At 42.6% G+C, this 14,586-nt stretch overlaps 2 protein-coding genes across 2 annotated transcripts; both read left to right on the top strand.

Moving 5' to 3' along the window:
* Positions 1 to 361: 361 nt before the first annotated feature.
* Positions 362 to 6,481, top strand: tfip11 (tuftelin interacting protein 11). The gene is made up of 15 exons (XM_030418350.1): positions 362 to 533; positions 965 to 1,175; positions 1,456 to 1,621; positions 1,710 to 1,866; positions 1,985 to 2,112; positions 2,237 to 2,398; positions 2,641 to 2,832; positions 2,976 to 3,155; positions 4,154 to 4,288; positions 4,378 to 4,481; positions 4,597 to 4,765; positions 4,887 to 5,130; positions 5,393 to 5,535; positions 5,662 to 5,827; positions 5,981 to 6,481. Exons 2-15 carry the CDS (start codon positions 967 to 969, stop codon positions 6,325 to 6,327), a joined length of 2,502 nt encoding a protein of 833 aa, XP_030274210.1. The 5' UTR covers positions 362 to 533; positions 965 to 966; the 3' UTR covers positions 6,328 to 6,481.
* Positions 6,482 to 6,899: 418 nt separating this feature from the next.
* Positions 6,900 to 14,340, top strand: thoc5 (THO complex 5). The gene is made up of 20 exons (XM_030418453.1): positions 6,900 to 7,044; positions 7,305 to 7,406; positions 7,615 to 7,758; positions 7,951 to 8,064; positions 8,464 to 8,561; positions 9,043 to 9,189; positions 9,300 to 9,414; positions 9,649 to 9,781; positions 9,887 to 9,964; positions 10,129 to 10,172; positions 10,821 to 10,920; positions 12,390 to 12,498; positions 12,614 to 12,715; positions 12,818 to 12,914; positions 12,997 to 13,108; positions 13,198 to 13,301; positions 13,415 to 13,502; positions 13,595 to 13,710; positions 13,846 to 14,036; positions 14,141 to 14,340. The coding sequence occupies exons 2-20, from the start codon at positions 7,311 to 7,313 to the stop codon at positions 14,202 to 14,204; spliced, it is 2,052 nt and encodes a 683-aa protein (XP_030274313.1). The 5' UTR covers positions 6,900 to 7,044; positions 7,305 to 7,310; the 3' UTR covers positions 14,205 to 14,340.
* The last annotated feature ends 246 nt before the right edge of the window (positions 14,341 to 14,586 follow it).

Here is a 14,586-nt window from a genome sequence, read left to right as displayed (position 1 = left end):
AGACGAATTACATACAGCTCGACATAATGATGAAGAAACGAAGCTTTCTGAAGCACTGAATCCCTATGAAGCGGTTGAAAATAGTTCACTGTTTCAAAGCATTTGAGACCATTAAAATTGCGACATCTGCGGGCCAATCCTTTGGATGACTGTATTTAACATTTCAGAGCGCGATGTGATCTATGAGATTGCGTATAATACTTTTGAAATATGCTTTTACCATCTGAACTACCATTAATCGAAAAACAGTACAAAACCGCACTATTTTCCGGTTTATATTTGTTTTGTTCTATAAAACCGATAAACGGCACTCTAGTTCACACGTGCGGACGCCGAGGAACGATAGTTTTCGGGTTACGACTTGTGGTGCAACACCGGCCGACATTGTGGTAACAACCGGAAGTATTTGTGTTTTCGTGTGTACAACGAGTAAGCGTGAAGCTAACTGACTTTAGCTGAATTGCCTTCCATTACTGCTACAGAAGAATGACTGCATATTTGATCTATAGTTAGAGGAATAACAAAACTTTCAGGTGAGTCAGAGAAAACTTTTTTTTTGCAATTTCCTTACACACAAGCTTTCGGGTAAAGATATCTATTTATATTAGCTAACGTTAGCCCTTGCTAATAAATATTAGCTTTTCTTAACATTTGGTTTTCTCGAAGGGGGAGATCTGGACATGTAATTGTAGCTGTTTGGATACGTTTCCTAAAAGTTATTTTGTGACCTATATAATTAGTTTGTTTACAATGTTGGTATTTCACTTGAAATAAACATAAACTTAGCGTTAGCTAGCTTAATGGTACACTGTGCTAATTGGTGTTGATTTCATATTTGGGCAAGATAGAATTAACAAGTGCTCATAGCTCCAACGCCTAATAAGGACGTTAACGTTAGTTTGGCATTGGAGTTTTAAGACCATTTTAACCATCTGTCTGTTTTTATTTTTATTTTGATATTCAGAAATGTCAATGTCCCACCTGTATGGGCGGAGAGGGGAGGAGGAGGAGGAAGGTGTGGAGATAGAGAGTTTTGAGGTGACAGAATGGGACCTGGCCAATGAGTTCAATCCAGACCGCCGCAGACACAGGCAGACCAAGGATCAGGCTACCTACGGCATCTGGGCTGACAGAGACTCAGATGAGGATGAGAGGCCTAGCTTTGGAGGCAAAAAGTAAGGAATGGGTTTATTTACGCTGTTGACCGTAATGTTCCCCATGTGTTTAACCTTTTCCCCTGTCAACGTGTGTTTCCCACACCAGAAACAAACACCCCTCTTCTGAGATGATTAACCTGACCCCAACCTTATCTTAACTTCAACCAGTTAGACATCAACTATAGACCTCATCTTTGTCATATTCAGATGAATAGTCCACAGAAAGACCAGCTGAGTTTTTAACAGTTGTGAGCAAAAAAAAAATCATTTGTTTGCGTGTTTGTTTGTTTTTATAAAGAACTAAAGACTACACTGCTCCAGTGAACTTTGTGAGCGGTGGTCTGCGTAAGTCTGCCGCTGAGGAGAAACAGCTAAAAGGAGAAGGAGTCTCTGATGACTCCGATGATGATGGACCTTCAGCACCTCCCCCTTCTCGGAGCACAGCACCCAAAAAACTTCAGATGGTAAATTTTGTTGTGCTCCATGTTCTTTTCCCATTGCAGCATGTTCTGTAACAGTGTTTTTTCAAAGCAGATCGTTTTTATTTTTTAGGGTAATTTCCGGGGCAACCAGTCACAGAGGTTTGCAGGTGGCATACAGTCCGGTAAAGGCATTGGTAGCTGGGAGAAGCACACAAAGGGAATTGGACAGAAACTTCTGCAGAAAATGGGATACCAACCAGGCAAAGGCCTTGGCAAGAATGCTCAAGGTGGGTATGCCTGAGCAATATTTTTTGTAATAATAATTACTAATAATAATGTTTGTTTTTAAAGGAGAAATGAAGTGTAGGTGGTATATTCTGACTTTACCCCCTTTTGCTGCTACAGGTATTATAAACCCCATTGAGGCAAAGCTTCGTAAAGGCAAGGGCGCAGTGGGTGCTTATGGCAATGAGCGAACCCAGCAGTCTCTTCAGGATTTTCCTGTGGTTGACTCCGAGGAAGAGGAGGAAAAGGTATAGTGCTGTAAAATAAACTGTCTTTACTTCTTTTTTTCCGGCTATACATACTCATAGATTATATAGCATAAGTGAAACTGTAGAGTTAGTCAACATGCTTCCCCAATTGTTGTCTGTGTAGGAGTTTCGGAAGGAGCTAGGCCAGTGGCGTAAGGATCCTGCAGGCCCCGGAGGGAAGAAGAAACCCAAGTACTCCTACAGAACTGTCGACGAGCTGAAGGCTAAAGGCAAGGTGGCAGGGCGCAGTACTGCTGCATCCGCTGGGGAGTTGGCACAGGTCAAGGTATGTTTGAAAAGACTTCTTTGCGTCTGCCTCACTGGAATGTTATCAGGGCACAACGACTGTAATCTTCACACTCACATTGAATTAGGCTGCAATTTAATAATCAAAAGCACCAGTAACTTATATTAATTTCCCTTATACACTCAGTACAATCCCGTGGGTGAAATGTTATGAGTGAAAGCACACGATCAACTGTTAAGTTCTTCTTCTGAGTCTCATTTTCTTTCTCTTTCCATCTCCAGGTAATAGATATGACTGGAAGAGAGCAAAAGGTATATTACAGTTACAGCCAAATGTCCAACAAGCACAGTGTTCCAGACGAAGGTCCGCTAAGCATGTCCACTCAGGATCAGAAGGGATCTGGCTTTGCTCTGCCCGAACTCGAACATAACCTGCAGCTGCTGATAGACCTCACAGAACAGGACATATTACAGGTAAAAGGGAACCAAACGTATATGCTAAATATCTTCAGTTTGTGTTGTTGTGGTTTTTACAAGTTTTCCATGTTACTATGCTAAGTCTTCTGACAAATACTGACAGGCTTTCTCTTTTGCTATGTTATCACCACCTCCTGTAGTCTGCCAGACGTCTGCAGCATGAAAAAGATGTAGTTGTGTCTCTGAGCCACGAGTCACGAGCCCTGCAGAGCAGACTGGATGTAGAGCATGATTCCATCCAGAAAATGGAAGCCGTTCTGGCATTGGTGGAGCGTTTCCCTTCTGTGGAGATGGCACCGGGGGAGGGACCCAGCCTGCAGGTACACACAGTAGCCCTATTACACAGCGTCTCCACATTTTCTCCGGAGCTGTCGTTCGCCAATTCTCCGCCGATGGTGATTCACACAGAGCGAAGCATCTTCGCCTTACCGCCTGGAATTCACACAGAAAGCCGGCACTGCGGCTCCTAAAGAGGCGTGACGGTACACGTCATGTTGATGATGGCGGTGTTTCCCAGGTGTTCCCCCTGTCTGGACAGTTTATAATCATATGGATGCTGTTATAATGTGTAGTGATTGAGATACTGACCCACCAAACATCCTGGAAAGTGACGAAGTTACGTTTTTCGTGCAAAATTACATAATCACCATCAGTAAACAGGACGCTGTCTGATTCCCTCACTTCGCGGGGACGGAGGCTGTTTTCTGGGGGAAAGTTCACTGACTTCACTGAAGTCTCGGTCTGGAGAGCTGACGGTCGCTGTGATTTATTTTCATCACGAACACTTGGTGAGTTAAAGTTTTTGCCGGTGACAAACGCTGTTTTTCGGGCAGAAATGTGAGGAAGAGTCGGTAGGACAGGCGGGTGGACAGACGCTTCTCCACGTACAGCTGTGGTATTTTTTTCCCTCATATAAGTTGCCAAAGACAGTTACAGTTACTACGTTACTTTTGTTGGGTCATGTAACGTTGCTTTGTGGGACATTTCTCTGTATTTAGTTGAGTGAAGGACCTGTGCGGTTATCAGACTAGTCAGACCGACACGCCCTCGCTCCGCGCCTCCGGATTATCCGTTCACACTGGGACGGCTCACCAATAATGCAGCCCTGATACTACCTCCAGAGGCAGATCAGCGCCGGAGCAAAATTTCCCGCATCTGAAACTTTCACACAGAGGAGGGTGCAGAGTATTGGCGCAGGATCCCCGTATGCAAACGGCATTGTGAATGGGGCTAGTGACAAACAGTTTAAGTTAGTCCTTTCTCTATTATCATATCATATATAATTAATTGTTTATGTGCCTTTCTTCTCTTTTTTCAGGAGTGTGCCCAGATTTTTGAGACTTTACAAACAGACTATTACGAAGAATACAAGACAATGGGACTGGCGGACCTGGCTGTAGCCGTCGTTCATCCATTACTGAAAGAGAAACTTCGTTCCTGGGATCCTCTGAAGGTAAGCTTTTGTGATAATCCTACTACATAATATAATGATTTGCTGTAATTAATTAGTAATGAGCAACGACTGTTCTCTGTTTATTTCAGGACAGCTCTTATTGTCTGGAAGACATCGGCCAGTGGAGAGCAATCCTTGAATCTAGAGACCTCCTCTCAAGTGGCCCAGATTCAAACATGGATCCTTACCACAGGTCATTTTAAACACTCGCATGTTAAACTATAGTTGTCTATTTACATGGATATATTTTAGTGACTATTTGTTACATTCTGTGAATGACTGCATATGTGCTGTTTCTGTTGGTCCAGACTGTTGTGGGAAGTGTGGATCCCAGTGATGCGGCCCTGTGTGTCAGGCTGGCAGCCTCGTATGGTCACGCCGATGGTAGACTGTGTGGAAGTATGGGCTCCTCTTCTCCCCCTGTGGATGCTGGATCACCTGTTGGAGCAGCTGATTTTACCCCGGCTACAGCGAGAGGCAAGACACAGACAGATTATCTCCACTGAGAGACACAGTTACTCCAATGTATAGAAACTTCTGTGGTTTTCATACTTTTTCATAATTGACTTGTATGTATTTATTCCTTTCTGTATGGTAGGTGGATAACTGGAACCCTCTAACTGACACAGTACCCATCGACTCCTGGATCCACCCATGGCTTCCTCTGCTACAGTCACGTCTAGAGCCTCTTTACCCACCAATCAGAAGCAAACTATCAAACGCCTTGCAGCGTTGGCATCCCAGCGACAACTCAGCCCGCCTCATCCTGCAGCCCTGGAAAGCTGTTTTCACACCAGGTGCTTGGGAGGCCTTCATGGTGAAAAACATCATCCCAAAACTAGGTATGTCTTCATCAGTGGCAGCCCTAAATGGGCCATAGCAGTGGAAGAATATGTATTCCTTTGCCATCTTATCATATTGTTTTATTCTGATGTCCCCCTGTAAAGTGTCCTTGAGTGTCTTGAAAGGCGCTTCTTAAATAAAATGTATTATTATTATTATTATTATTATTATTATTATTATTATTATTATTATCCTTCCCTGCAACTCCATTTCCTCCTAGTCTTTTTTTCTTCATGTGATGGTTCCTGTTTCCCTCCACAGCCCTGTGTCTGGAAGAGCTGGTTATCAACCCTCACCAGCAGCAGATGGATCCATTTAATTGGGTGATGGACTGGGAAGGCATGTTGTCCCCCTCCAGCCTTGTGTCCCTGCTGGACAAAAACTTCTTTCCAAAGTGGCTGCAGGTCTGTATACTTTTATACTTTTACAGTGAATTGTACACAACATGTTTAGATGTACTTACCCACAATTTATTTTTTTGTATTTTTCATTATTTCATTACTTTATGTCTTTGTTTTGTTCATTTATAGGTCCTGTGTTCATGGCTGAGCAACAGTCCTAACTATGAGGAAATCACTAAATGGTACCTGGGTTGGAAAAGCATATTTAGTGACGTCTTGCTGACACAGCCGCTCATTAAAGAGAAGTTTAATGAAGCTTTGGACATCATGAATCGTGCAGTGTCTTCAGGCATCGGTATGTGTCACATCATGTCTAAAAAATCAGTACTTGAAAGATATGGAACAGCATTCCTTTTATAAAAATAGAAATTAGTTCAGTACTTGAGCCTGTTTTTTCTCTCTGTACCAAAACATACAACATTTGTTCATCCTTTTTTCATATCTACAGGTGGATATATGCAACCTGGTGCAAGGGAGAATATTGCATATCTAACCCAGACAGAGAGACGAAAGGACTTCCAGTATGAGGCAATGCAGGAGAGAAGAGATGCAGAGAGTGTGGCTCATAGGGGCATCAGCGCTGGTGTGCCAACTAACTTTAAAGATCTTATCCAGACCAAGGCAGAGGAGAACAACATTGTTTTTATGCCCTTAGTTGCCAAACGCCACGAGGGCAAACAGCTGTACACATTCGGGCGTATTGTCATCTACATAGACAGAGGGGTTGTGTTTGTGCAAGGAGAGAAGACTTGGGTGCCCACGTCTCTGCAGAGTCTGATAGATATGGCCAAGTGAGGCCGGACTGACAGATTTTCCCAGTCCGCCAAGTGTAACAGAGAATAAGTACAGCAAAAGTTTGCTTTTCATGTAACTTCAATATGCCGATCCTTGTTGTCTTTGTACATTTTTAAGTGTCAATAGAGCTGTGAATAAATACTTTTTGAATGTATTTGGTCTCCTTTGTTTCCATTTCAGTCAGATTTGTGAATAACTACATATGTTCACATACTTTACTAACACAGAATAATGCATGTATGTATATGATATAAGCGTTCTTTAAGAAGGTTTTGCATTCGAAAAAGGCAACAAGGGAAAGCCACCTTTTTAAAATAAATGCTGCTTTAAAGGTAATAGTAGACAATGTACTTATACACAAAACAATACTTTGTTTACAATTGCTTTTGCTATACCTATTTGAGTATATTTCTGCCGTTAATGTTTTCAAATATTTATTTTTGTATGGAATATAAGTAACAATAGAGAAGCATCTTAAATAGAATGAACTAATTGTTTAGAATAATGGTCTTTGAATGACTTGTAGTACCAGTGTTTACATTTTTTCCGCAGGTGGCAGTGTAGCTGCTAGCTCCATTTCCGGTAAACCGGTTTGAGGATCGTTGGCACGTCAGGGCTTCCGTCCGTCTGTGCAGCGGTCTATGGTGTAACAAAGTACCGTGTACATGTGTATTTGAGCAGATTTAAGAATTTAAGAAGTATTTTTGCATCACAGAGGTACGTGGGTGTTTATAGATAACCAAGCAAATACACAATATATCAACGGGTCGGCTTTTATGATTTGAAAACCTTACTTTATGATTCGGAACGACAACGGTTAGCCGATGAGCTAGTCACCCTTAGCTTTCACAGAGCTACACGGCTACCATTAGCTAGCATGCTAAAACGGAAACATTGGCCCGTATTTTGCTGTGCATAGCTTAAACCTAACCCTTATCGCTTTGTGTCTAGTCTAAATACTGTCGATGTTTATCTAGCCACCCATGTCGTCGGACGCCCTGAAAAAGCGAAAGTCCAAGGTTCTCCGCAGTGAAGGAGGAACCCCGGAGATGAAGCGAGGACGCGAATTGGACCAGCAGGTAGGACACTTGGGGCAGAAGGAGTGGGTTGTCATATGAAAGCATTTTAAGCTCATACTGCTACCAAATAACCAGTGACTTATGCAGGAGTCTTTACATTTGTGGACTTCGGTCACTCACCACTTTTGACCACAAGTCTGAATCCCTGCTTGTTCAGTTGTAATACATTAGGGATTGATGTAAGTTAACGTCATTTCTTCTTCGCCAGGATGTGCGTGTGTATAGTGAGGAGGTGGAGCTGGATGGCAGGGACCCTGAGCAGGACTACCTGCTGTACAAGGAGTCATGTGAGGGTTTGGCTACACTCATGAGTGAGATCCAGGATCTTAAAGCCAACGGAGCAAAAGAGGGGGTAAGAATCACACAGTCTGGTGAAACTTACGTGGTGATGACTTGTGACTTTAGAAACAAGAACATTCCCACACAGCAGAGTCTTTATACATGCAGTTTGTGGTAGTAGTAAATACACATCACCCTATTGAAGAAGTTGATTCTGTGTCCTAACTAGCAATGGTGACGTTTAACTTGTTGCATCTGTTTACAGTGTGCCGAGGTGGAGCAGAAACGTATGCAGAGCTGCATCCACTTCATGAATCTGAAAAAACTCAATCGTCTGGCTCATATGCGACTAAAGCGAGGCAGAGACCAGACACACGAGGTAACTGCCACATGTCTTTCAAATGCTGTCAAACATTTACGAGGTGTTAAAGGCAGCACCAGCTGAGGCGGAGTTTATACCATTTCATTCATTTGCTGAAAAAGTGCTGCCTCAACTTACGTTTGTGCTGTTCAGGAAAGTTAAGTTGAGCACTTTGTTTCACCTTTACTGCAGCTGCTACTGTCAGCAAAGAAAGGCTTAAGCACCCTTGGGTTTGTTTTTGTTTAGAATGTATAGATCCAGTATTAGAACCTGCGTATTGACACTTGTTCTCATTGAATCCTGGTTCTGGTTATTGGTGCATTGTCTTACATGTTTGTATTTCGAGGGTCACCTGGATTGGGTTTGCAAAAAAGCCATAATCACTGTGTGTTTTCTTTTTTCATGTTTTTTCTTTAGGCAAAGCAGAGAGTGGATGTGCTGCACCTCCAGTTACAGAACCTGCTGTATGAAGTTTTGCATCTCCAGAAGGAGATCAGCAAGTGTCTGGAGTTCAAGTTAGTAAAAAATGTCTTGTTAAACAACAGCTTTTAACTTTGAATTGACTTAAAACCAAGCAAAACTACCAGGCTTGAAAATGTACTGAAGTTATCGAAGAAGAATAGAAAAGAAACCCTTTCAATTTAAAAAAAGATCCCACAATTGTGTCACAGTAGGCTTACTGTGACACAGATGTCTATTTTAAAATGAATAGAAGTAAAAACACCCCGTTTCTTCATGTTAGAAATACGTTTATATGAAGCTAGTATGTACTTGATTTCCTCAAATGATATTCTAAATGTGTAGTCAATTATACATAAAGTTGCTCATGTGGAATTAAGCTTGTAACTACAAAGTGTTACTTCCCTGTTGATACCTCATGTAAATATTTTGATAAATGCCTGCTTCAGGTGTAGTAATAGTAATGCATTTTATTTATATAGCGCCTTTCAGACCGCAGCTCAAAAGCCTTCATTAACATACCTTTTCCTGACCCAGGTCTAAACATGAGGATATAGACTTGGTGTCTGAGGAGGAGTTTTACCAGGAGGCGCCAGCAGAGATTTCCAGGCCCCACCTAACTGCAAATGATCCCCACCAACTCACACTGGCACGTCTAGACTGGGAACTTGAACAGAGGAAGAGGTATGCAAACTTCTTTACAGCGTAGAACATTATTAGCATGCTGTGGTAAAAAAAAGTCATGATTTTTTGGGAACTCAAAGCGTCCATTAAAACTCTATGCTTGATTACAGGCTGGCTGAGAAATACAAAGAGTCACTGGCAACAAAGGAGAAGATCCAGAAGAGCATCGAGGTGAAGAAGGAACATCTAACCAGCTTGCAGCCTGGACTCAATGCCATCATGCAGGTATAACAACGATCTGGCTGCCATAATGCAGAACAGTTTTGAGCTTTGATGGGACCACACCCTTGTGTTCCAGTCTCGGCAGCTTGACGCATTCATTTTGCTAAGAAACTGTTGTTGATTTATTGAGTCCCATTGAGCTTTTGTGTTCATTGAGGTGAAGGTCTCAGCTGCTGTACCACCAATGGACACCATGTATGTATCGTCTGAATGATGGTATGCTCTCTTCCTTCCCAGGCCTCTCTCCCAGTGCAGCAGTACCTGTCCATGCCATTTGAACAGATTCAGAAACAGACAGAGGTTGCCCGCCACCTGCCTCCACCTCTCTACGTCCTGTTTGTTCAAGCCAATGCCTATGGCCAGGCCTGTGGTAAGTTATGGTGACAGAATAGCCTGTTTCAAGACGAAATTGAGATGAAATTGATGGGAAGAAGGCCCAGAGTGTCAATAATTTGTTTTTGTTTTTCCATTTCAGACAAGAACCTGACGGTCTCCATTAGTGGGGATGTGGATGAGGCCAAGGCCCTGTCCAAACCTCCGGAAGATTCCCAAGGTAGAAACACTCAAATAAAAACGCCTGCCATCACGTATACAGCATGTGCACATGGCACACAAACACTGAGCTTTGTTGTGCAGCTCATTTTTCTTTGACACTCTTGTAAGGGATGCATCCTGAACAGAAATTAATAGAATGGTATGTTTTCTGGTTTCATCCAGATGATGAGAGTGATTCTGATGCAGAGGAGGAGCAAGAGAAAACGGTGAGCCACACTTGTGCACATACACAAATGCACTCAGGTCAGTGGGTTCAGTGACTTCTTAATATACCCGTATCTGCACAAATGTCCCTGAAGCCTTGGCCTTCACACAGTGTGGTCTGGCAGGTCGGGGCGCAGCAGTTATCGATCGCCTCCTGCATCCGGACAAGCCAGCTGAGGCTTTCTGGGAAATTTTTGCCAAGAATGGCTAGGTGACTGTAACCTGAGCCCACCTCATGCATGCACACTCGGCACCCAACCAGTCCTTTTCGTTGTGAGATTGATAGTTGTTTGTCTATGTGTGGCGAAAATAATTTATTGAATAATTTATTTGCATATTGTTGCAACCTCGGTTTAGGCTTTTACCTCCTTCAAACGGCTCATCGAAACAATGGCTTTCTTTTTCCATTTTTTTTAATACAACTCCTAGCCTTCCTCTGAACTGCTGCTTCCTCCTTTTATCTGTGATAGTAGAGGGCTAAAGTGCTAGCGGTGCTAAGTGACTATCATGTTTCTCCTGTAAGCAGCTGAAATTTGATTCAAATTGTATTTCATATTTATTTGATATACCACAATGTCAAACATGTGCTTTGTTTTTCATTCTTTCTTTTCATCTCTTGTTTCCATTGCTTTTTCTTGTCCGGTTGACAGAAGAGGAGGCGGCCGACTACTGGTGGCCAGCTGGATGAGAAAAGAAAGGAAATGCTGAAAAGGCATCCTCTGTCCCTCTGCTTGGACCTCAAGTGTAAAGGTAACTCATTGTTCATTATTGATGACTGACATTTTTAGTGTCCGCACCAAATAATTCTGTGATTTTTGTGATGGGAAGATACATTTCCTGTCTTAAAACTAGGACAGTTCCATGGCTGTACTATGTCTTAAATAGCTGAATTGGGTAACGTTGATGATTGAGTCGATCTATTCTATTCTAATTCAATTCTAGTTGCACACATTCTGCACTGTCAAGAATCACTAGCACACTGGTAGACCTGCTCATTTTGCTTGAAGGAAAGGGGAGGGAGTTTGGCTTCTTGTGGTCAATAAACACTTGCAACACGAATAAAGAAATTGTGAACACATCATTGAACAACTACCATTGCTGTTGAAAATCTATTTAACGTGATTCAGGCCCAAATGTTTGGAGTTGAGGCAAAGTTTAAAGTTAAATCTCGTTAAGTCACATTTTGTCTCTGTTTCGCTGATTTCCTTCCTCACTCTCTGAATCTATTCCAAAAGTTGGAGACGACCAAGTTAAACAACCTTAAACAAACTAGTGGATTTCTCTGGGTTTTGACATTATTGTAAACATTTATGATAATGTAAGAACATGACTCAACCAAAATGTGTAACAAAGGTCTAGTTGCTTTAAGACATTATAATGCAGAAATGTAGCATGTTATATCTTGAAACACTGGTATTGTTTCGGTGTTTTGTCTTGGCTGATACCCAAATCCCAGGTATAGGTGTTGGGACTGAAAAAGTCAGATCGGTTCATCCTTACCTTAAGCAGCGCATTTAGGCCCAAATATTTACAAATGAAGTGTTTTACTTTCCCTGTAATGTGACCGTAGTTGCACTCTGTATTGTGGTAACTCTATATCTACCAGATAGTTTGTGAAATAAAGCAACCCTGACCTGCGCTATGATGTCATGACACCACTTGACCCATGTGTTCCCTCTGCTGGCAATAAAAGGAATAGTGACCGCTTATGGTTAGATCTGCATTGCAGGCGTAACTCTACCTAAAGGGAGAGAGGTGAGAGAGACGCTTGCAGCAGCGTGGGTCCGCAGCACCTACCACATGCTGTAAGCATATTTTCTCATCACCAGTCTCTCTCCAACTTCTGCTTTTATTTCTAGTGCCTCCCCTCTCCCCAGTTATCTTTGCTGCTGCCAGCTGCGGCAGTCAGTTTGCTGCAGTAGAAGCAAAAGGCTGAGCAGGATAGGTGTCTGTGAGTGACAGAGTGTCACTGGGTTTCCTGAGACTGCAGAGAGAGGAGTGTGAAAGATGACCGTCAGCATTGTATGCATCCCATGGGTGCTGCAAGCTATCATCTTGTCCACACCCTGTTATCTCTTTCTAATGTGCTGCAGTGTAAAGTAAACCCTGGGGGACGTTCACTGGGCGGATTAATGAAAAGAGCTGCGGGGTAAAGGGAGTATTGAATTCAGCTAGTAATGGATTAGTTCATCAGCGTGTTACCTATCATGTCTCCACAGATGGCAGCATCCTCCACCTCTACTTCTACTATCTGATGAATCTGAACATTATGACAGTCAAGACCAAGGTCTCCACCTCCACAGACCTCAGCACCGCCATCAGTGCCGGGTGAGTCAAGTGTGTGTGTGTGTGTTTCTGTCTTTGTGTCTGTGTGTGTATATATAGAGCATTCGTCTCCCTCTTTGTCCCTGAAGGGAAAGTCTAATGATGTCTTCTTCTGCAGGGATCTGCTGAAATCAGATACTCTGCTCAGCTGTCTCTACACTGGCGACCATGGACGTGAAACACCAAATCCAGCTAATCGCTACCAGTTTGATAAAGTCGGGTGAGGATGTCAAACAATGAAAACAAATAAGAAGATTAGTTGCCAATCAGATCATTGAATTGAACAAAATTCCAGCAGAATTAACCCATAATTTACTTTTAGGATTGTTTCCTTTGTGGATTATGTGGATGAGCTGGGCTATCCCTACATGTGGGTTCAGACTCTGGGAGGACTCCATTTTCCCAAAGATTCTTCAGAGGTTTGTGTTGAGATCAAGTTTTATCTGAGATGAGCACATTTTCTGTTATTTGCGGCCTCATCACGTTGCTCTTGTTTTCCAGGGTGTGCGTGTGGGCAGTTCTCTGAGTGCCAGCCAAATGGAGAGCACCATGAAGCTGCTGAGGGGACGGGTCCAGTCCCGCCTGGCTTTGCACAAACAATTTGCCTCGTTAGGTAGATTTTATGTAAATGACCACACATTAAATACTCCTTAAGAAGATAAAGATGATCTTGACTAAGATGGTTTGTGCTTGTGTCTTCAGAGCACAGCATCATCCCCGTCTCCAGTGAGTGTCAGCACCTCTTTCCTGCTAAGATCATGTCAAGTTTAGCTCGCTGGACCGCCATCACCCACGAGGACTACATGGTATACACATATAGAAACACATGCGCAGGATCTGAAATCACCTGTAATAAATGGATGCATCCAAAAATCACCCCATGCAGCACATGACACTGTGATCTTGTCTTCCTTGGTAGGATCTGCCTTATACACGTCATGTGACTGATGCCGGTCTGGCAAAGGAGACTGATCTGTACTTTATGACTGTAGTGGAGAGGGGCACAGGTAAATGGTAGAAGCGATAATAGAATCAGCCGATATTCAAAATGTTTTCTTATCCTATTTCATAAAAGACCTTCAATCTTTTTCTTCCTCAGCTCGTCTCCATGCCGCTGTGGTGCTGAGTCCCCGTTACCCAGCAGTCTCTCCTCTTTTCTCTCTCTGCCTCAGCTGGAAGGGAGAGCGCAGTGGACGCACTGACGACAACCTTCGTGTATGAACATTTTTCAATATAATAAATTGTTTTTTATATATATATATATATATATATATATATATATATATATATATATATATATCTCATTAACTCACCAAATAACTCCACAAGCCTCACCTGTTCCTTGTTTAGGCCATGGAAAGCGAGGTCAATGTGTTCAAAAGTGAACTACAGGGACCCCGTCCAGGACACCAGCTCCTGACCAATCAGATTTCACGCCTGTGCGTCTGCCTGGATGTGTATTTGGAGACTGAGGGTCAAGATGACGGCGTGGAAGGACCAAGAGAGTTTCCCAGAGAAAAGATGTGCTTGCGCACCGTCAGGTACACGTGCACATTTTTTCAATAGAAGGAAATAGTAAACCCTTTACACACATTCATATCTGAGTAGATTTACTGTATCTTTGACATCTTTCCCTCTTTCACAGGGGTCCAAATCGCCTGAAGCCGTTCAAGTACAATCATCCTCAGGGTTTCTTCAGTCATCGCTAAATCTGTTCATATGTTTCTCTCCAGTGTACTCTACATCATTAACTCCCTGAAGCTTACATTTGTGACTTTTTGACTCACAAACATCTCTTTTTAAGTCTTTGTAACAGTTTGAAAATAATAAAAACATTTTCTTAAATGAGTGTGTATCTGGTCTATTTAAAGCCGTGTTACGCCCATGCTTTGTTGTGTCTGTTTAATTTCTCCGCCTTCCCTTCTACCTTCACCTCTTTTCGTGCCGCTCTATTTATAGGTGTCGTCTTCACTACCTGATTATTATGCCATTGTGGTTCAGTGCTACAGCACGCTGAGTCATTTCCCAAGAGAATTCTGTCCATGGAATATGATATTTTGCATATTGTCGGTCTTTGACCTTCCATTTATC

The sequence above is a fragment of the Sparus aurata genome, chromosome 5 (assembly GCF_900880675.1).
Source record: "Sparus aurata chromosome 5, fSpaAur1.1, whole genome shotgun sequence".
In the NCBI taxonomy this organism is placed as follows: Eukaryota; Metazoa; Chordata; class Actinopteri; order Spariformes; family Sparidae; genus Sparus; species Sparus aurata.
The sequence above is the reverse complement of the archived record's forward strand: the minus strand, read 5'-3'. Positions and strand labels throughout refer to the sequence as shown.